This window comes from Pseudochaenichthys georgianus, chromosome 4 (assembly GCF_902827115.2).
Source record: "Pseudochaenichthys georgianus chromosome 4, fPseGeo1.2, whole genome shotgun sequence".
Lineage (NCBI taxonomy): Eukaryota > Metazoa > Chordata > Actinopteri > Perciformes > Channichthyidae > Pseudochaenichthys > Pseudochaenichthys georgianus.
Genome location: NC_047506.1, coordinates 19,744,771 through 19,767,307, shown reverse-complemented (window position 1 = coordinate 19,767,307; position 22,537 = coordinate 19,744,771). Strand labels below are relative to the sequence as shown.

Here is a 22,537-nt window from a genome sequence, read left to right as displayed (position 1 = left end):
TACATAGGCTTTACGGTCTAACAGGCTCTATAGGATTTACTTCTCACTCCCGTGGAGCAGCTTACTGAAATGTGCATGTACTGGTTTTGCCAATCAGGAAGGATGCAACAATCCTTCCTGTGAGCAGCTGTATAAATCATCACACCCCAAACTGCCATCCACTTTTTTCAGCCCCTGAAAGAGCAACATGAAAGCTAAGAGGATTACCTGAAGTCAAGAATAGCCTTGTGTTCTCTTCAGATATGATGCTGCCTCTCTTACCATGGTCTTATCGCAGCCACAGATCCTCTGTCCTTTTCCTACTCCTGCCTGTTAAGGAAACAAATGCCCCGCTAAAGGCTTTCCTTTGGATGAAGTTGACAGCCTAGTTGTATCATTTAGAACTCACTGCTTCTAGCTATGCCACACTTAATAAAAGCATCTAGCTCTGTCTTTGCTTCAGAGGAATATGTTGGATACTCTATCTAAGCCATGACATGTAGCAAAAAAGATCTAGATATGCCCCGTTAAGCCCAAAGAAACTGCCGGAACAACACTCAAAAATATCCTTAGTTACAGTACACGGATGCACACAGGGTCCCCTGACCTGGTTACTGTGTTGCTTGTTAAGTTATTGGCTTTCTGTTGTAAGGTTAGGGTTTGACAGCTGAAACTGTGAGGAATCAGTGAGTCCTTATTAGCTGGTGTACAGCGTATAGCACGGATGCTGAACTGGGGCACTGTGGCAGATAACTGGTGCTGCTGATGAGGCTGCAGTTCCTCCTGAACACTTCAGCCCCCCTGCAGAGATCAAAGAGCTGTCAGTTTCAACATTCACACACACACCCACACATCCATACATCCATAGAAAGCAGCATATAACTCTCACTGTCTGGATGAGAAGGTTGTACACTAATCAGATTAGGTCTGCAGTAAATGAGAGGAACAGTCCGCGCTGGACTGAAATTAACTACAAAGTGAGAGAAGACCGCTGGGGCTTTGTGATTCACTGGACAAACACAATACAACCTGGAAGCAGTGCCACAAATCGATTTTGGAGAAGAATATGAAATAATGATATTCCATCATTTTTAAAATAAATATTCTAACAACACTATTAAATTAACAACCGTAAAAATACACATTTACTGTTTCATGAGGATATTGTTGATGTATTGTATATTGTAATGTAGAATTAATTTATTGTACTATTTCAAAATAATAAATAACCATCATGGTAATTGGTACGCTGAGTAAACACTACAAACGATAAACACGTGTATCTCTGTGTACACATTACGTTTATTTATTTCCTCACAACTAAACAGGACTCCTGCATTCTTATAAATGAACAGCAGGATGAGAACATGATGCATGATATGTAAAGAATCACTGTTGAAAAAAAGGTTGGTCTTGTAAGCCTTTCTATATTAATAGTTGTAGAAGAGGCAGATATTTAAGAGCACACATGGAGGTGTACAGAGAGGAGGAAAGTAAATGAAGTAGAAAAGAGAATGGAAGATGAGAGAGATGAAAGAGGTATATTAACCTGGAAGAGAGGAAATATGGTACTGTAGGAGATGAAGCAAAAGGGAAGTAGAAATACTGTAGGGAGGAGATGAGAGTTAAGAATGTGAGGATGAAAGGAAATATGTAGGGAAAGTTGATGTGAAAGAGGAAGAAAGGATACAAGAAGACAAGGAAGCAAATGAAGCTGAGTAGAGGACGTCCGCTCCTCTTTTTTTGGTGTTTTTTGAGAAATGAGGCTGTTAATTAGTAGAGACATGCATGGTTTATTAAATCAAAGTGTTTACAACTTTCACTGTCAACCAGATACTTGCTGGTCTTCGCTGATGTTGCCATGGTAATTACAGTATTATAATTGTGTTTGTAATTGATGGGCTAACTAATAAAAAGTAATATATTAATCATTAGGCAATCATTTTTTCACTAGCTGAGTAATTATAAACTGTTATTGGTGAGGTCGTTCGTTAGTGTATATAAGATTATTTTGTTAATTGTTTTTAATTTTAACATACAATATCTAAAAAAAATTATTATTATCGGCGTATCCTTTAGTCGCTTAAATGGGAGAAAAAAGTGAAAGACATTTAACATTTACAAAAATCCAGTGTGATGTCATCGGCTTGCTTTTTTCATCTCAAAACCCAAATATGTTAAGTTTACAACTGCATCGCAAAGTGCCAGAAATAAATAGGATTTTACAGTTAAAGACGTTATTCATCATCATCTTTTGTGCCTGATTTGGAGTATTTATTTTGCTGTCAGGTTAAGTGAACGCATGAGAAAGACAAATCTCACACATAATGTAAAACCGTTTGTTCCATTTCCATCACATAATACACAGAACGACACACCACCTCCACACTACAAATCACATTCAAGCATTGCACACAGTTGCGCCAGCTGCTTCTCTTAACCCTTTTTGTGTGTATTTGCTCTCATATTAAGCATATTGTAGAATACATGTTGAACAAGGAATTATGTGAACGGTAGCTAATTGTTGCAATATAAAAGTACAGTAGTGGTAAATGAAATGTTTGCATACAGTAGCTGTGTTTGAAACACAGTATGAATGCAGCAAAGGCTGCAACCGCCAATGATATAGATTATTAATAAATCTGTAGTTCACTGTTTTTATCAATTATTAAGTAGCTTGGTCAAAAAGAAATCTGACAATTATAAAAAAACAAATATATGACAGTTTCATCAAGCCCCTGTGATATCTTTAAATGATTTTGTCTGAGGAACAGTCAAAAACCATTGGGTAATGTTTACAATAAAAGAAAACCAACAAATATTGACATCTAAGAAACCTGGAAGCACATTATTTTAAGTCAAAACATTGTTTTTTTCATGAAACAATTAATCAATTAACGAATTAGTCCAACTCTAGAAACAACGCAAAATAAAAAGATATACTGAGGCAAGTGAATAAACATACACAAATATAAAGTTAAAGGAGTTCCAGATTGAGCTGTAAGCTTGTCATGTCTGACCTTAGTGTTGTACAAGCAATCTCCTGTCTAGCCAGAACCATTGTTATCCATCTCGAGAATATCCCTGCACTAATACATAGGGACAATAAGGCATCATCTGAACAAGACCTTTCACTATTCGAGAATTATATTCTGGGTTTTTTCTACCAACATGTAGCGGAAAGTTTTCCTTCCTTCATTTAATTGTATTAAGTGTGTGTGTGTGTGTGTGTGTGTGTGTGTGTGTGTGTGTGTGTGTGTGTGTGTGTGTGTGTGTGTGTGTGTGTGTGTGTGTGTGTGTGTGTGTGTGTGTGTGTGTGTGTGTGTGTGTGTGTGTGTGTGTGTGTGTGTGTGTGTGTGTGTGTGTGTGTGTGTGTGTGTGTGTGTGTGGTTGTAACCCTGCAGTGGCCGTGGATTAGATGGCAGTCTGACTTCTAGGGAGTGCTGTTGAAGGAGGAATGGGACAAACACTAATACACATAAACAAACAAGGGGACATAGCTTTGTATCAGAGCTGTGAACTCATACAGCCAATGACATTTAACATTGCCTTCTTTTTCTATCGTATATGCCTAGTAGAGCAATTATTTGCTGTACTTGTACATCTCTTGAATCCATTTAAAAAGTGCATAAATCAGGATTAGCCGTGTCTAAACGTGCACAACCTTCACGCATGAACTGGATTGTGTATCTAAATGTGGTTTTCTCAAATGTCTAAACCGTGTTTCCCTGTGTGTTGCAGGACTCTGCTCAGGAAGGTGTCATCACTCGGGACATCCACCGCACCTTCCCCGCACACGACTACTTTAAGGACTCTGACGGAGATGGACAGGATTCACTCTACAAGATCTGCAAGGTGAGATTTTACATTGAGGAATGGAGAGACTCATTGAGATTAAAATCTCTGAACAAGAAGAGTCATCAGTTATAATGTTTAGGCTTTTTTCAAGCCCCAAGAGTTTTTTTTATCAGACCTGTGCATTTTCTTAATCTATTTTATATTCTTTCTCTTTTGTTTTATATTATCATATGCACAACGAGTTGTCTCTCAATAAGAGTTAAAATAAGCATGAATAAAATCAGATAGTAGTGGACAGATTTTAAATCTTACAGTGCAATGCAAAGCTATATTATTAGTTACCGGAATATGTTTGATTGTGATATATCCTCATTGGATAACACAGAACTGTATATTTCACTTTCTTTTTGGCATCATGGAAAAGAAAGTCAAATCTCAATGCACAATCGTTCACGCTGTGTTCGAACATTTTTAAAATCGTTCCTGCTGAGAACCAAGTGCTGTGAGATGAGAAGCTAATTCTGAAATCTATGTTTGCATGTAAAATGTGTGCCTTTTCCTATGAAGCCAAGCCATTAGTATTTTTAGTTGATTCGCTCTTTGGGGTCTGGCATGGCTCAGGAGGAGTTGGCTCTACAACATATAATTGACAGCGCCCGCTTTCACTGAGACATCAACATAAAACCTTCCTACACATTACCGGACATACACACCACTCAGTTGACAGTCGTTTCTTTTTTTTCGTCCAATTTTTAAAATGGTGGTTGTTATGTGGGTGGCAATTCCTCTCAAATGACCCATTGGAAACGGTTTTGAATATCAAATGAGAGTCCAGAAATAAAGTTCTGATACAGAATGTTTCTTGCTCTTATTGAAACTATCAAGCTTCTAGCTTCAATTCTTTCTGTATGACAGAAGTGTAGAAGGAAGAGGCAAAGTTGATTTTTCTTAAAGACTGTAAACCGCATCCAAATTCATCCAGTTTTCCATTAAAATGCAGTATTTTATGTTGTATTGCGTTATTATTCATGATATTATTATTATTATTGGTGATAGCCCTGCATCACAAAATATAGACGTAACGTAAAAAACTGTTACTGCTGCACATCACTGAATGATAATAATGTTATTTTTTTTTATCTTTTAAACATTATTTCTGGCCCCATCTTACACATTGTACTTTTAAAGCCACCCATACAAAATCATGCATACAATATATTTGATGCTGACCTTTTGTGGATAAAGCTTGGTACCATTAAAAAAAGAAGCAATTTTGCTTCCTTTTCATTACAATGAATGTGAGAAATAAGTGCTTCAAGGAGAGGGTCCCAGTGGACTCACATCCTGAGGTTATTATCTGTGCAGACACACGGTTAATTTTATTCAGACAAAAGCCAAGGTCAGCACTACTGTAATGTATTAAAGCCAATATTAATCTATGTCACTGTTCTCTTCTAAGGTTGTCTGAGGCTATGAACAAGAACAAGGCATCTTTCTATGCTTAGAAAACTAAATATCAAATCAGCGTAAATATATCAAATCACCTATTATTCAAAATGCACTTTTTGATGTATTTTATACATAAATATGTGTAAGGAGACTCATAAAGTGTCAGAAAATACAACCCTCTCTCTTTTCCTCCTTACCCACATCTCTAAAAACGGGGGTACAACGGAGCTGATCCAGATTTGCTGAGAACTCGACGTCATTACTGAAATGTGGGCTAGCTTTACATTGAACTCCTGGCAACGTTCCGCCCACAGCCCAACCTATCGTCTCCATATACAGTCGGCTAGCTGAATCCCCTCCCGTAGCTCTGTGTATGTGTATTCAGCAGGATGTCTACGAGAGGGACTTGGAGTAAAGTTGTTAAATATATAATACATATAATGGCACTGTTCTAGCGGTAAACACTGAATAAAGAACATTTCAAGCTACAGTATGTGCTGTATCAGAAACAATGCATACTATCGTCTTTGTTTACATTAGCAAGCATTGCTAACACTCCGAGCTAACGCTGTACTGGAGAGAATATGTGTAAAGAAGCCGGATATAAAAGGTACTCTCCTTGTGGTAAACCCGCAAGAGAGAAAGCGTTTGAGCTCCATGCTGTTTCAGGAATAATGCTTGATGTGGTTTGGAACATAATATGGCGTTTAATCACAGCAGTGTTTAGCTGAGTTTCTGCCGGTAGAGTAGACAGCCTTCTCTTCACAGAGCTCACCACTTGCATGTGCTCCAAAGGGGCGTGGCCAGCAGCAGCTCGGGTAACATTTGAAGCTACAGACCCAGAATCAGCACTTTTGTAACAGGGCGGAAATAGAGTGGTATGAGGCATGGCTAAAATGGGTGATCTCTTTGGCATTTGGAGCAAAACACTTCAGAGACATGTTTTGTATAGATATGGCCCTATAATATATTGTTCAAATATAGCATAATAGGTGAGCTTTAAGTTAAGCCTGGGGGCAGGGGCTAAAAACAACAATATTCACAAAACTGTGTCTCAGGGCTTCTTAACATTTAACAACCTATTAATGTGTCATACCCACTTAACGGGAAGAAACTCAGCTAACTGACGATATGAACAATTTTTACCTAAACAAAACACAACTCTAACACCGAGCGTCTGAATTAGCACTAAGCGAAAGGGTGCTAACGCACTTGGAACATAACTCACGGTAGCAATCTTTTATACTTCATCGGATCTGCACGAAGTAGATATCATAAGAAGAGCTGAGATTCCACAGATTCCAATGGTATAAGTATCATCACTGTGCGACCAAAACTCGCAGCAGCGAAGGCAAGCAAAGACAATACACAACTTCACTTTACGGGACCAAAACGGCAAATACATCTTACCTTTGCTGTTTTCTGATCAAAAGTTGTGTTCAAGGGCATTAAAACGCATATAAACGCTGCTGAAGTTTAATTCAATGTCTCTGTGTCACTTTGAAATGATTACTGATAATCCATCATCATATTTATGGCAAAAAGCGTAGTTTTCATATAGTGTATATGAGAGCTGTAACCCAGCTTCCGGTTTTGGGCGTGCTGGCTGCGCATCACTCTTATTCACCAATGGTAATGTTTAGATGGATTTAGGAACTTCCCCTCGATTCTATTGGCTCCAACGGTTCAAACGAGGTGTCAATCACCAAGATCGACCGATGGGTGCCAGAGATATGGCAAATACACCCAAATGATCCCAGAGGTGGGTTTTTCTTTCTAAATCTCTCTAAAAAGGTCAAATGTCACTTGTTTTGCATCGATCTTGATACAGGGTACTTATTATATGTTATTGTTTGGATTCCTAAAGCTTTTTGTCTACTATCTCATCATTCAAGGGTGGTTTTCACTATAAGTAATGGGGGTCTTTTGGACGGAAACTATTATTTAATTTTTTTTTACTATGTGAATTTACTTTAACATAAAAACATCTATATTGATTCTGACTCCTCTACATCCAACTCAAAGGTGTATCATTGCTTTGAGAAAAAAGATTATTAATGTACCCCTTTTTAGAAGTGAAGATATGGTCATTTGTTCTGGGCATGTCATTTTCGAGCCTGAAACCTGATAAACAGGCTCAGGGCTTAATAGGTTAAGAATACAGATTAATAGTTTACAAAGCTTGGGAGTGATCTAAATATAACTGCTATAGAGAAAAATTGGGTCTCTCGAATACATTTCTTGGATAATATTCAAAAATGGCTCGCTGATCGAGTATAGCCTATTAAGTAACGGCAGAGAAATCATTAAACAAAGTTAGTTTGAGGTTGATGAAGAAAACTTTTGCTCCGTTATATTTCCTGCTGCTGCGAAGTTTGGCCGGTCAGCGCTCTGGGAGCACCTGTCAGGGAAGGTTAGCATCCAGTCTGGACCCAACTAGGTCAGTGGTGAGCCAGCCTTCATTTGTATGCAAATCCATGTAGATTTACTGCTGATAAGGTTGGTTGGATCTTGAGGCATGAGTGGGTTACAGGCACAGAGAATCCAGGACAAAGTTTATATTCATCTTCATACCCTACTCAGTAATAAGCCCCAAGGTTCCCAGAGCTCCGTGCACAATTTGTTTCATTCTCAAATGCTCCACTCAGTCACACTTCCTGGTAACCTGTATAACCTATGACATGGACTGGCTGTCACTCAGAAGGGTCTGCTGGAGCAGTCAGGTGTAAGCTGCCTCACCCAAGACTCTGAGAGTGGGTTTCAGGGGAGAGGGGAGCTTTATCCTTCCAGCTGGTGTGGGGATTCAAAACCTGTAACTCTCAGATAAATGGATTAGGAGAATATCTGCTATATTTCCATGGAAACAAAACCTTAAACAAAGAGGGGGGAAAAAGCAAACATGAGAACGCCTCATCAACCTGGCTAATGTTGCATATCCCAGTAATCACTGAGTGTTTCCATGCACACATTATTCAGGATTCTAGCTCAAATCCTGGTGACCACCATCCGGATCACATCTGTGTATACCTGTGAACACAATGCGAGCAGGTTTTCTTAGATCGAGATTTACCTCTCAGAAGCCCTTTTTATTCTGAAATTGACACTAAGATTTGATTTACTAAAGTAAGAAAACGGTAATGTAGACTTCAGGCTGCAAAGTCTTATCATTCAAAGCTTTAATGTTCCCACATGTCCATAATCTTATTCAGTAATTAATAAACAGCAAGTCTATGAAGTACTTCATTCCCTGGGATTCCCTGGTGAGCCAAAGGTGAAAGCTTTAAGAATGAACCGTAACGTACCTGGTTCTCCTCCAGCTGGGGACCTGTCATAACAATCTGTCTGTCCTCATTTCCTGTTATCTCGTAACGATGTTGTGTCTAATAAAGGCATGCAGTGCCTAGAAATATACCTTAAAACACAGCACAAATATATGTGTCATTCTAATAGCTGCAGCATCAACCCATGACCTACTGAATACATACAATGGAATAAAAACGTTCTAAATACTATCAGGTAATTTGTAAAAATCATACCTGACAAAAAAGTGCAGTGGTGTTCATGTGCCAGCCATGATGATCACACACTTGTGTTTATTAAGACATTGTACTGTCTCCAAAGTGCTCTCCAAAGATATACACATATAAGAAAAACTATTAGCTGTGGGAAACCAGGAGTATAGATGGTAACAATCCACCCCTCTGAGCCTATTATCTGCTCAGGCTAACACATTTAGATTTCACCCACCAGGACCTCCCCCATCCATCTGTCAGCGTGCCTTTCTTCCAGCCGAGTTTGGGGACATTTGAATGCTACACTCCATCAAGCATGTCAATTTGTAGATTACACCTCAGACAGCTCCACAAGAATTCTCCATTACCTCCACATCAAACCCCAAATTAGCCGAACAGACCAGCAGTGGAGCTCACTCATTTATCAACCTTGTAAATGGGGAGATATTTTTTAACCCAATGTGCGGAGGTTTGACTCTTATTAAAATGAACGTCAATCAAAAATTGACCATGCTGCCAAAATATCTGAGGAAGATATTGAACCCAGCTGAATGTAAAGCTTTAAAAGCAAAAGCATTTGAAGTGCACCACGTGTATACACTAGGCAGGCATCGGACTTACAACAATTTAACGTTTAGAGTTCATATAAAATTCTTCCAACTCTTCTTCCGACTCATGTCTTGTAAGGATGTTTGCAGATAGTAAAAATGGTGGGATGTGTTCTTCATCACTTTTTGCCTCTCCTTGGATCCTCATTTCACTGTGAAAGGGGAATGTCTGTTTGCTCATTAGCATGATTGGTGGATCTGTCAACTACCAGCCGTTTTGAGACGGCGCCTCTCCTGAACGGTCATATGAAGGTTACTCTTCTTGGTTGGTCTTGCATGCTTTAAAGATGGAAGCAGACAGGTTTCTTATATGGGACATTGGACAACAAAGTTTTGTTTTGTGTCTTGACTCGAGTTACCCTAACCCTAAACACAGCAAAATTATAATGTAAAATTTTAATGTAAAATTGTTCCAGTTCTTAGTTTGTCTGTAAGATCATTGTTCTGCTCCTTTATTATTCTCCTGCTGTACTTGTCCTTTAAAAAGTTTCTTTGAGTGGCCTTGATGTTATGTTATCAGAAACAGAGACATTTAGTGAATAGATACCTTATAAAGATCGAAAGAGGAGATAAGTCGACAATGACAAAGAGAAATAAAACAAAGACAGTCCCCAGGGAAATTCCTCTGAAAAATGAAAGTGCTTGGGAGATCTAGATTAAGGCACTAAGTGTTTTGAATGAAATTGGGCAGAGATTACTTGTTCTTAACTCTGAAAAGGGAATCCAACATGCTAACAATATTATCAAACTGCGTAGTCATAGGAAACCCATTCTTCATGATGAGTAAACATAGTTATTCACTGTTCTTATCCAGACTCTTGCTTCTATAACCTTTACTAGACAAGTAACTTTAGCAGCATTATTCATGGTTTTATGTAGGAGGTTAAACTGACTCACTGTTAAACCAAGTGCTGCTTCTCACCCCTCACTCAACACTGAAGTGCAAGACACTGTATTCCCCAGCTGCTCCACTGGAGTTGTTCATTGACGGGTGTAACTGAATCACATTGTGGGTGAACTTCGGGCCCCTTAGTGTGAAACTGTGTAAGACGAGGAGTGTCAGAAAACCATACAGGTTACCGGGTAAATAATAATAAAAAGATAATATGCCACATGCCAATGATGGTGATAATATGTATATGCAAGCCTCTCAGAGTTTAAGGATGTATATAATTATGTCTCTGCATTGAAAAAAATATGTAACGAGGCTGGGACACAATGGTGGTTTTGTTACATTTGGACAAAAAAACAAAACGTAATCACATAATTTCAAACCTGAAAAGCTGAGATCATATTTGTCTGATTGACCTGCATTTTATTAACGAGGGAACCCTTGGTCTTGTGTCATCTAAAGAAAAGGAAACATATCATATACAAAAGTGGCTCATTTAGATCACTTGAGTTTAAATTGGCTTTTAGAATTTTCTGAGTTGATGTGCCCTTGCTTTATCATTAAAACCTTTTGTAAATAAAGATTGTGTATGATTCATCACTAGTCACATTTGATCCTGAAATGTACCCAAGTTTGAACAGATACAGTATAACGGATGTTTCTACACATTACCAACCTTGGCTTTAAGAATCCAACTATTTTCTATAAGGTTAGAGGTTTTTAAATCACAGCTTTATTAATGCATTGTAAACAACCTTGACTAATCTAAGTGACCTCTGATGCCTTGCTAATAGACTCACCAAATGAATTTCGCTCCTCTCTCCTTTTGTTTCTCTCTCGCAGGCCTACTCCGTCTATGATGAGGAAATTGGTTATTGCCAGGGTCAGTCGTTCCTCGCTGCTGTTCTCCTGCTGCATGTGAGTAAACTCATCAACAATCTGTCCACTGAGCCTGTAGTTTCATGGTCTCAGATTGATGACAATGTATACACACATGCAATGTATACACACATGCACACTGTGATGAACAAAAACAACATAGATATCATGTGATTATGTTATTTAGTCTACTTTGTAAGAATAACTTTTTCTTTGCACCATGACTTCAAAAGTGAAACTCTTTGGAGCTGCTGGAATGTAACCTTGATGCTACAGACGTCTTGAGTAGCAGTTATACAAACGTTTACATGATACACTTTTGATCAAAGAAAATAGCTTAGCATTGTGCAGCTTCACCTACACATCTCTGCATCTATAGAAACCAAGTCTAGCTTGTGCTGGGTGTAATAAAGCAGAGGCGAGACAATATAAGAGAATAAATTAAAGCTGAGAGGGAGACAGAAAGAACGTCTCTGGCTGACCACTGTAATGAAAACACTTCATAAAAGAATGATGTTGATGAATAGAGGTGGGTTAGAGAATGCAAAGAAGGTAAAGCTGAAAGCATAAGAGATTCATAGCAGAAAATGTGAAGTTGGAAAGGGCTGGACAAGGTAATCATTCACTTCACGTCTTTTTCAAGGTCATTGACACATTTCTTAAAGTAACTCCTGCTCTATAGTCCAATCCCAATGCACATGTAACTGTTGTGCAGTGTGTCTTGTCTGTTCAAAAGGGGCTGCAACTTGTAAAAGGCATCCAAAATCTTTATTTCGGGAAAGTGTATAAAGACAGATGGAGGAGAGACAGAGGTGTAGACACATGGAGGCGGGAGTCCCAAATGGAAATGGAAAGTTTGGTTCAAATCCTAATCACAAGGGCAGCCGAGGTTAAAGAGGGGGAAGAAGAGTGGAGAGCGAAAGATAGGTCAAAGGAGGGGTGGGGTCGTTAGAATAAATGGTAGGATAACTATGGATGAGTTTAGTGAAGACACATCACGATGTACAGAGTGGAGGAGAAAATAAGGATGAAGTTACAGAGAATGAGGGGGAGAGATAAATGGGACAGCAGCAGTAAAAGAAAGAGAGGTTATACTGTACAGGAGGAGGAGGTGGAGGAGGAAGAAGGGAGAGGTTATAGAAGGGATGTCAGGAATATTAATAGGGGTTCAGGTTTACCTGCAGGAGCCCATTCTGTGTGTGTGTGTGTGTGTGTGTGTGTGTGTGTGTGTGTGTGTGTGTGTGTGTGTGTGTGTGTGTGTGTGTGTGTGTGTGTGTGTGTGTGTGTGTGTGTGTGTGTGTGTGTGTGTGTGTGTGTGTGTGTGTGTGTGTGTGTGTGTGTGTGTGTGTGTGTGTGTGTGTGTGTGTGTGTGTGTGTGTGTGTGTGTGTGTGTGTGTGTGTGTGTGTGTGTGTGTGTGTGTGTGTGTGTGTGTGTGTGTGTGTGTGTGTGTGTGTGTGTACAGTTTTAAGATACTCTCATGCCTCGCCTCTTAGGCTGCGGCCACACGAGGACGAAAACGGTCGTTTGCGTTACTGTTTAGTGTCATATAGACCGTTCGGCCACACGAGGACGACCGAATACGGCACTAAACGACTGAGGAAACGATAACGGGTCCCAAGGTGGATAGAAAGGCATACGCAACTCTCTGGGGGGTCAAACGGCTCCGTGTGTGCGCCCTATACGGACATTTTCAGATCACTGATAGTGATTGTGCAATAGCCCCGCCTCTTCTGCTCACCTCCGCTTACCCCGCGCCATTGCTGAAGTGTTTCGCTATTGACCATGCTACAGTTGTTTGTGCAACATCTACAGCAATAATGATGAGGCAATAGCCCCGCCTCGCCCCACCTCTGCTGCTCACTCCCGCGTCAAAGTAAACTGCACCCTGAATTCAGATTATTTATCTTTCTCTCGATATGGACCGAAACGCGAGTGAAGTCTAATCTGACAGGACGGAGACACGCAGCTCTGCTCACCTGCAGCTCCTCCCGCTGCAGCAAAACACACACTTCAAGTCAGATCATCACCCTTAGCTATTTTAATTACCTCTCAAACTACCTAAACTAGTTATAAATATGTTTATTTTTTACTGTCGGCCGGGTCACTCATTACTGGATCAGCTGCTGCATGAGACAGAAACTGACGCTGTCCGAAGAGAAGGAGGAAAAAGAGAGGCTCCGTGTATTTTATTATTATAATATATAGAGTCGTTATTCATTTGTTTTAAAGCTCAATAAATAACAAAGAAGACCTTTGACCGGCACTTTTATAATTTTGTCCGGAAGATTTAAACTTTAATACACGTTGACTGGCGAAAAACTCTGCCCGGTTCCCTCGGCCCCCACCGCGGAGAATAAACAGAAGGGCAACCATGACATGTGGAGGAAGTTATGTACTGCAGCTTCTCCAGCGGTTGGAGCTAAACGGAGCGGTCTCGTGTGGACAGACACTATCCGGATAACTATTGCGTGTGGACGGAAGCTTGTTTGTGATTGCGTTTGCGTTAATCCTATGCGTTTAGCCGTTTTCGTCCTCGTGTGGCCGCAGCCTTCGCTTCAAGACAATAAAGCATCACATGAAATCAAAATTCTCCAGGCACCAACTGGATGCCATTCACACCTTTTCATTTATCTTGTCATTCTGGCTTCATTTGGAGCCAGTCAAATAACGCAGGATAATTAAATGTGTCTGTATCTTGTTTTGAAGACTGCGTGAACATCCACTGTCATGTGGAAATCTGCACATGTTCCTGGTGGAAGTTAATTGTTATTCATATGGTTTCAGATGCCAGAGGAACAGGCCTTCTGTGTGTTGGTGAAGATCATGTATGAGTATGGCCTCAGAGCTCTCTACAAAAACAACTTTGAGGATCTTCACTGTAAGTTTTACCAGCTGGAGAGGCTGATGCAGGTTAGTGATGCAATGCTTTATAATGAATAACTTAATATGTAATGATACTGTACTACAATGCAATGGAAAGTAACATAATATATACTTGATATACTTTATAATCCCCGTGGGGACATTTTTTCTCTGCATTTGACCCATCCTAGTGTTAGGAGCAGTGGGCTGCCATTTTGAACGGCGCCCGGGGAGCAGTGTAGGGAACGGTGCCTTGCTCAGGGACACCTCGGTAGCACTTGGTCTTGCCGGGACTTGAACTGGTGACCTTCCAGTTGCCAAGCCAAGTCCCTATGGACTTCGCCAACACCGCCCCATGCTAAAATGCTCTGAAGATGAGCCTGAGTGGAAGAACAGACAGTAGGAGGACTCGGTCTCTTCACTGTATTCTTTTTATTTTATCTTTAGTTTATGTAATAACCATATACGGTACATTTATGTTATGGCCACCAGTTTTGAGTATTTTGCTCGTCATTTTGACTTGGCCGTTGCTTTATACTACAATATTTGGCAATTCTACTAGACTGGTCTCAACAATGTTAATTTACACTAGATTACAATAACATTTCTACTTTCTTGAGAATCCATTTGGCTGTTTTATTTAATTAATTAATGATTGAATGGATGGTTTGTGGGATTAGACATACTGGCTGCCACTAAGAAGAAAAGACTAGCAGATGGGACAAATAGCTATACAAAATGTATTTGCATTTTCCGTAAAAGCAAGGGAAATATTCAAAAATGTAGCACATGTTTCCAGGGATTGCATCATCTGAGGGGGATGACATGTTTGTTGTTGCCTCGTTGACTCGTCATGGTCACATATAATAATTATAATAGAGGACACATAGGTTGTTGTGTTTGAGGCTGATAATCCTGCCGCTGGTTAACTTTCCTCGCACTCAGGTATTACAGCCTAAATCCACTCACTGCGCAAAGTTTAATTGGGTCCTGATATCCATCCTGGCCCTGATAGCAGGTGTCTTGCAGAATCAAGATGAACTTGGTTAGCATTGACCAAATGTGATCAATGTAAGGATGTTAGCATTGACTGCTAACTATTAGTGCACAGCTCACCATCTGCTCGTGTCAGGTGTGATATAACACGGTAAATGTTGGTCAAAGTGGATCGCTATCTGGCTTATTTAATCGTTCAATCACTGTACATGTATGGATGCTAAGACTTTTAACTTCAAAATTACAGCTGCCTTATTCTCCTCTTGTTATCAATCTTATAAAAAATCAAAAGAGACAAATAAGAACGAACATTGGGAGAAAAGAGCGACTATTTAGTTGAACTCAAATAGAACAAATTTAGAAACCCTAATCGAATAGACTGAACAAAATAATAAAACGGCAGCAAATTGTGTGAATATAATTGTTTTGTATAATAAAGTACATATCCCTTTTTATGTATTTACTGGAAGTTTTAACAATGTGTGCAACTATTTATATCAAATGTATTTGTTAGGCAGCTGGGACTGAATGGCTTTTTTTACAACTTGGGCCGCTTAAAAGAGGGTACAGGAAGACAGCATGATTTAATAAAGAATGAGGAAAAATGAGATGTCAAATTGAAATAAAAAAGCCATATTCTCTAGTCTTATAACTGCTCTTTTATCTCAAATGTACCCTTGTTCTCTTTATTTTTGCTCCCACAGGAGCAGCTTCCAGACTTGTGGTCCCACTTCCAGGAGCTGAACCTGGAGGCACACATGTACGCCTCCCAGTGGTTCCTCACACTCTTCACTGCCAAGTTCCCCCTGTGCATGGTTTTCCACATCACTGACCTGCTGCTCTGTGAGGTATAATGTAGCTCACTGCACTTCTTTTTTCGTTGAGTATATGGAGAGTGATCTACAGTAGTAGACATTGTCCAATGTGGGGAGGGTCCACCTTCTAGAAAGATGAGAGCGGGAGTAAGGATGTAAAACTGAACAGCTAAGAGTCGGCAAGTAGGGGGCACTTACAGCAAAGCTATACCAGCACTTATGCATCACTTTGTCTAATATCTTACCAATGTAATCAATAGAGGTGTGGTAATCAGGCTTTTAAAGGCTGATAATATCATGGATGTAATGTCATTAGGACCATTTGACCCGATACCAATCAACAGCCCTTTTCTGTCACTCCATGACTCAATATTTAGGAATGAATATAAGGATAAAGATGATTTCAAAAAAGTATTCTGTGATATTCTTTAAAAATCTAGAGAACTGTACATATTATCACAGAAGAGCTTGTATGATCGAAAAGTTAAAAAAACACATTGAACTCTGTTAAACAGTTGTTGTATGTGTTCCTACATGATCTGACATAAGTAGCTGTGTGTCTTGAAGTGACTATTTGAAATCACTTTGACTATCTGACACATGGTATAGATACAATACTCTTAAAACTATAAAACAAACAAATCCGTCAATGCTCAATAGTTGAACCGTTATCATCATCATATTTTTTGCAGTTCTTTAGAGTCCTTCTTCATTGTTAAAGAATAGGGAGAAAAATAATGTTTAGTTATTTATCCTCTAAATGTTGAACCATGCATGTGTCATAATGTAAGAAAAAATTATGTTTTTGAAGCGTAGAACTCAAAGTAACAAGGGACCATGAACAGAGCCTTGAGTTACACAGCAAAATAGTGTGATCCACTGAATCAGACTGTCCTTACATCTCACCATGACTAAGAATTCACCACCCTTCAATTTGATATGTTTGTGTTCAAATTAAAGAGACACATGGGTGGAATTAGTAGTGATTTTCAAATATATTTCTTTATTGGTTTGACATTTTTCATTACATAAACATTAAAAGCCAAAATGCCATATTTGTTTCCTCTTCCCCCCATCATTCTCTCTGTCCTTCCCCCCCTCTCTGTGTCCTCCTATTGGCCCCAGGCAGGACAATTAAAAGTGTCCCAGGTCTTTCTCACCCAATGAGCCGCATGATGAGAATCTGCTCGTTAAACCAGTTCTCATCTCCTGCATCCTTCTCTGTCTGCCCCCCTCTCCATCATCGTTTCCGACTTTTTATTGCTTCTTCCCTCTATCATGTTTCTCTCTCATAGTTTTTTGTTATTGTCTTTTTTACTGCAGGTCTTTTTTTTTCTCTGCTGCCTCTCATTCCATGACCCAATCTTATAATACTTTAACCGGTGTGTCAGTATTTTGTGAGCTAAGTTTTACAATTTTCAAAACAGTCATAACCTACATATCTGAACACAGTACCAGGTATTGTTTGTTTTGCAACCACTAACGCTGTGTCAGCCATTTCTCTGAAGTCCCCCTCTAACGGGGGAACAGATGCCAAAGTGATAACACTGAGGCTAGATCCAGAATTTCTCAATGAGTCGGAAAGAGGAGATGTTTTTTCTGTCCCTTATCAGCTTTTTTTAAGGTGGGAATACATGGGTTTAAAAATCATTATTTCCACTGATTTCTAGGGAGTCCCAAGCTCACAGCTTGATGTCGCATGATATTTTTGAGGTCATAAACTGAGGTTACCAGTAACTATTGTAGTGCTGCGTATCAATATCACTTATGATATGCCCGTTATTTAAACACTTAACTCCTACCTGGTCCATCGCCCTGTCACATTCCCAGTCCAAGTCATGATGTTTTCGTTGTCTGCATGTTTATCCCAGTTTCTCCCCTTAAATCTGTCTTGCTCAGATACACAAACACATACACACACTAAGAGATTATCTTCCTATCTCTCCTACACACCTTTGATCCTGCTTCAGCACTGTAGCACCATCTTGAGGCCTACAAACAAAGGTGTGTGAAGGCAGAGCTCCCCCTCTCTTTTATCTATCTCCGGTTATTTTTAGAGCCGTCCAGATATTTTTAGCTCTGTGTTGCCATGTGAACTGGTTGTCATGGGGACCAAGGAGATGGGTGTTCCCATGCAGAGCTGACATCAGCTTCACATTTTCTTTCTTTCTGTGTCAAAATCAGAAGCATTGTGTCAACAAAAGAGGGAGGGTAAAACACATAGTCGCAGCAATTCATGTGCATGCTGTAAATCAGTGAATAGAAACACAGTGTATGTATGTGATTCATATATGATCAAAACATGTACATTTAGGACTTTATCTGTTATCTGACATCTTTTGTTAGTTATCTCAATAGAGATTCATTTAAAAAGTGGGTACATTTATATTTCCTTTCAATTATGCTGCTGATTTACAAAAATAATGTATGCTCGATTTACAGTGCAAATGCAGTTCATATACAAATACATGCACTGTTAAAGGGTAATTATGAAGACATTTATGATGTGTCAACTTTAATACTGTCTATACTGTGTATCTTTTTATTAAATTGTTGTGTATCAGAAACATATACACTGATGCTCTGAAACATTAAAACATCCTGATAAACATGAATTGCATAAACCTTTTCTGTATTCATATCTAATTGTCCTCTCTCTTCCAGGGATTGAACATCATTTTCAACGTAGCCCTGGCCCTGCTCAAGGTTAGTACTATTTGTTATATATGATGACACATTATTCATATAACATGGATTTAAGAAAAAGCCAATCTGGACTCTTTCCTTAACTTCAATTATTGCATGTAAAAATTAAATGGTAGTTATGCACAGATGTTTTGAGCAGTTTATAAGAGTGTTATTTATGAAAATGTGTGTACATCAAAGCACTGAGGAAAACTGCAAAGCTTTTGGAAAGCATGACTGTGCAAAAGAGGCATTGTGTGAGGAGCTGCATTAGTACCTAAATCTAACACATTAGGAAGAGGTCAGAGAGTTGGCAGTTATTGCCCTCTAGTGCTCAAATCAGAAATTGCATCATGAAGTAATGAGGCAGATTGTATTTAAGACAAATTGGATGGCAGGTTGAATGTGATGCAGGGTGCAACAACAGCAAATAATACATTTCAATATATCGTTTTACTATTATGGTGTAGCATGTGTTTTGAGCAGTGTAATCATTGATTAATAGTAAAAAAAAGTTTGTATATAATACCCACACTGCCCTCAGCTGAAGTTACTAGCTTATTAACAAATGCAATTACATTTTAAACATTAATATGCAGGTAAGGGTGCATACATAGTTTTTTATAGAGTTCCTTCCGATGTTCAAAAATGTAAGAATGATTGCTCATAATTCATACATTTTCAAAAGTAAACCATTTGAGATGTGGTTTCATGAAAATATAAAACATAGGCACATACAACAAAATAGACGTACATAAAGTAAAAACATGCAAGATAAAAAGAGCAAACAAAACAATATGATGAAAAAACACATTACAAGTTGTGAAGTGTAAGGTTGTTAAAGAAATGTACAACAATGTACTGAGTTCTAAATAAATATTTCCAAACATCATAATAATAATAATAATAAATTGTATTTGTAAAGCACCTTTCATTGCTAAAAGCAATCCCAAAGTGCTACAGGAGGCGTAAGAAACAAATAAAAGAAACAAAAGTTTCATCAAAGGCTTTTTTTAAAAGAAAGGTTTTTAGGCCTTTCTTAAAGGCGTCAGTGGTCTGTGGAGTCCTCAGGTGGTCTGTGGAGTCCTCAGGTGGTCTGTGGAGTCCTCAGGTGGTCTGTGGAGTCCTCAGGTGGTCTGTGGAGTCCTCAGGTGGTCTGTGGAGTCCTCAGGTGGTCTGTGGAGTCCTCAGGTGGTCTGGGAGGGAATTCCACAGACGAGGAGCAGCTGCACAGAAAGCCCGATCCCCCATTGTGCGGAGTTTGGTCCTGGGGGGGGGGCGAAGCAGATGGTTAGTTGTGGAGCGGAGGTTGCGTGTGTAGGTTTGTGATGTGAGAAGTTCCTTCAGGTATGGAGGAGCGTTCCCGTGGATGCACTGATGGGCGAGCAGTGCGATCTTGTATTCAATCCTGAATGAGACAGGAAGCCAGTGGAGGGAATGAAGGACGGGTGTGATGTGGTTGTACTTTCTCACCCTCAACAGGATCCTAGCGGCACTGTTCTGTACGTATTGGAGCTTTTGAAGGCTCCCGCTAGGAGTCCCGATGAGGAGAGCGTTGCAATAGTCAAGCCTTGACTTTCCATGTCTGGAAATGATGTTTCCTTCAGAGCTGAACGGTTTAGAACCAATTGTTGTGTTATCAGATCTGTTTGTGGTGGGATGGATCGATGACTGCGTCATATTGCATGTCGGTGTCACGTTGGTCAATGTGGACGTTCATTTGATGGTGCAGCACTTGTTGAAGTCGTGCTGAAACTTCTAGAGATCCAGATAATGAAGAGCGGGATTTGTGTTGTAATGCAGTCTTAGTATTTTTAAAGCACTAAATAGATAATCATTTAGCATGTCTATTTTTCATTTATTTTTTATTTAAGTTTAAAGATCAAGTTTAAAGATCAAGTTTAAAGATCAAGTTTAACATACAAAAATAACGTTAGTTTATGTTTAATCTGGAAGTCATGTAACACATGGGTCATTTTAGTTGATCCATGCTAAAATGATAATTGTTCGGTTTCCCTTTTATTTTTGCCATCCCCTGAAAACATCATGACTATTCATAAAAGCATAGGGAAAGCAGTAAATCAATACATGATTAAAAGGTTCATGGAGGCTGTATATTATGTACATGTAGTGAGAGCCATTATGGATACGACAATTGTTTTTTTATCATAGTTGCTAATAGAAAATATGGGTTAGAAAATCATAGAATATATATATATTATCCCCAATCAAGTTTAATTTGCCATGAAAACCAGTACTTCAAATTCTATTATCTGCCAATATTAAATTCTAATCCAGTATTTAATCAAATGTTCCAACACAAACTTTTAACTATAGCCCTGTTAATGATACAAAAAAGACAATAAATGTCTCAGTTCCTTCCATGATATAAATACTCACTATAATAAATAAACTATTTACTACTACTACTAAAGCGATTTTTCTTTACCTAGTGCGGCTCAATCAGGCTTTGCTCTCTAAACGTATCATACAGAATTAATAAAAAAAGCCCTCCTGCTCTATATCAGAGCAATAATGCATTGTGTGTGTCAGACAGAGAAAGATTTGGTGCATGCGATGGTCGGGAATGGAGAACAAATGAGGATGTGAGGAGGGTGGAAGGGGCTTCCACTGCCTGCCTCTCATTGGCCAGGCATGACGGCATTCTCCCCTGAGGTTCCCTCCTCCCCCTCCACCCATCCTGCTCTCCTCTCCGCTCGCATCACCCCTCCCTCTATCTGTGTCCACCTTCCTCCCTCTTCTGCTTAGCACTCGCCGTGCACAACAGGAGCATAAGCTAAAGCGTTAGCAATCTGGACCTGGAGGAGAGAAGCTCTGTTTATGTTTTTCAAAATTGTTCTTCCTCCTCATCTTTACCTCCCATTGACGCTTCTTCTCTGCCACAGCTCGGTCTTCTTTTCCTGCCACCCATCTACCTCCACGTTTTCTTCTTCTGTGTTGGCTGGCGATGCATTTTGTCATGATGCTACCTCTGTTCATCACCCAGAACTCTGCCAAGGAACCGCCCCTGCTTACTGCTAGCTATTAGTTGTTAGCATAACAAAGAGGAAGCTAGGAAGGCTGAGTAAGTGAAAAGGGAAAGCTGGTGGACAGGAAACGCTGTGTGGTTTCTTTGCCTCACCCCAGCTGCTGGCTACGACCATCACTCCTGATAACTCGAACACTAATGCTTACACTCATCTATTTAGCATTTGTCGTAGAGAGGCCGAAGTGAGTTTCCATCTGAAGGAACTGGCTTTCCATATAAATAATCTGCTGACTAATTAAAGACCGGATGCCTGGATGCTGCTCCTGATGGATATCTGCCGGAGTGAAAAACACTGGAGTCCATACTGGAGCTACTGACTGGACTGTGTTGTTACTGCTCTAGTGGTTTGGATCTACTGAGACTTCAGATCAGAGGGTCATATCGGTGAAGAGGAAGAGCAAAGATACAGAGAATCTATTGTTATACGCTCTGGTTTTATACCTCTTTCCAAGCTCATCTTGGTTTTCTTGCATCATTGGCTTAAATCTGACTCAACGAGTTCAGCATCCACTCAGCCATAAGCAAACACGAAAGCATCATCATCTCCGGAATGCAGAAAAGTGGCACACTCCCATGAAAACAGACCACATTTTGACAGCTTCTGCCCGCTCCTCAGGACCGCCTGCTCAGGCTTAAATTGGGTTTATTCAGATGAAAGGATTCATGCTGTTAATTCAGACCATTCTACATCAAAAAAAGCTTTAAATCCTGTCTGCTTCACACCTGGTGTGGCTTCCTGTTTGAAAACAGGGTACAAAACCTCTCTAGTGCTTTGATGTGTTGTCACGCCCGCACGAAGCCTTGAGCATTAAGGAGTCTCAGTTGCGTAGACTGAGGGAGGTTTTCTCTCTGGCTTTGAAGTATTACAACTAAAGAAAATAATTTAAAAAAAGGTGGCATACTTATCCATCACTGCTGTTTGCGGAGCATCAGCCCACGTGTTGAGAAGCTTTGTTGCTAGGCAACGGCGTACTGTATTGGAATTGGTTTTTGGAGTTTGGCACGGGGAGAC

The 22,537-nt window shown here is 39.7% G+C and overlaps 1 protein-coding gene across 5 annotated transcripts in view; it reads left to right on the top strand.

Moving 5' to 3' along the window:
* rabgap1l (RAB GTPase activating protein 1-like) overlaps window positions 1–22,537 on the top strand; it is a 132,938-nt gene that overhangs the window by 78,719 nt on the left and 31,682 nt on the right. For 2 of the 5 annotated variants that reach the window (XM_071202913.1, XM_034080562.2), the window contains exons 14-18: window positions 3,721–3,834; window positions 11,082–11,156; window positions 13,903–14,028; window positions 15,681–15,824; window positions 18,456–18,497. In XM_071202913.1, coding sequence (XP_071059014.1) covers window positions 3,721–3,834; window positions 11,082–11,156; window positions 13,903–14,028; window positions 15,681–15,824; window positions 18,456–18,497 — 501 coding nt within the window. The remainder of the gene's footprint in view (window positions 1–3,720; window positions 3,835–11,081; window positions 11,157–13,902; window positions 14,029–15,680; window positions 15,825–18,455; window positions 18,498–22,537) is intronic. The other 3 variants (XM_034080566.2, XM_034080567.2, XM_071202914.1) reach the window with 3 other exon arrangements.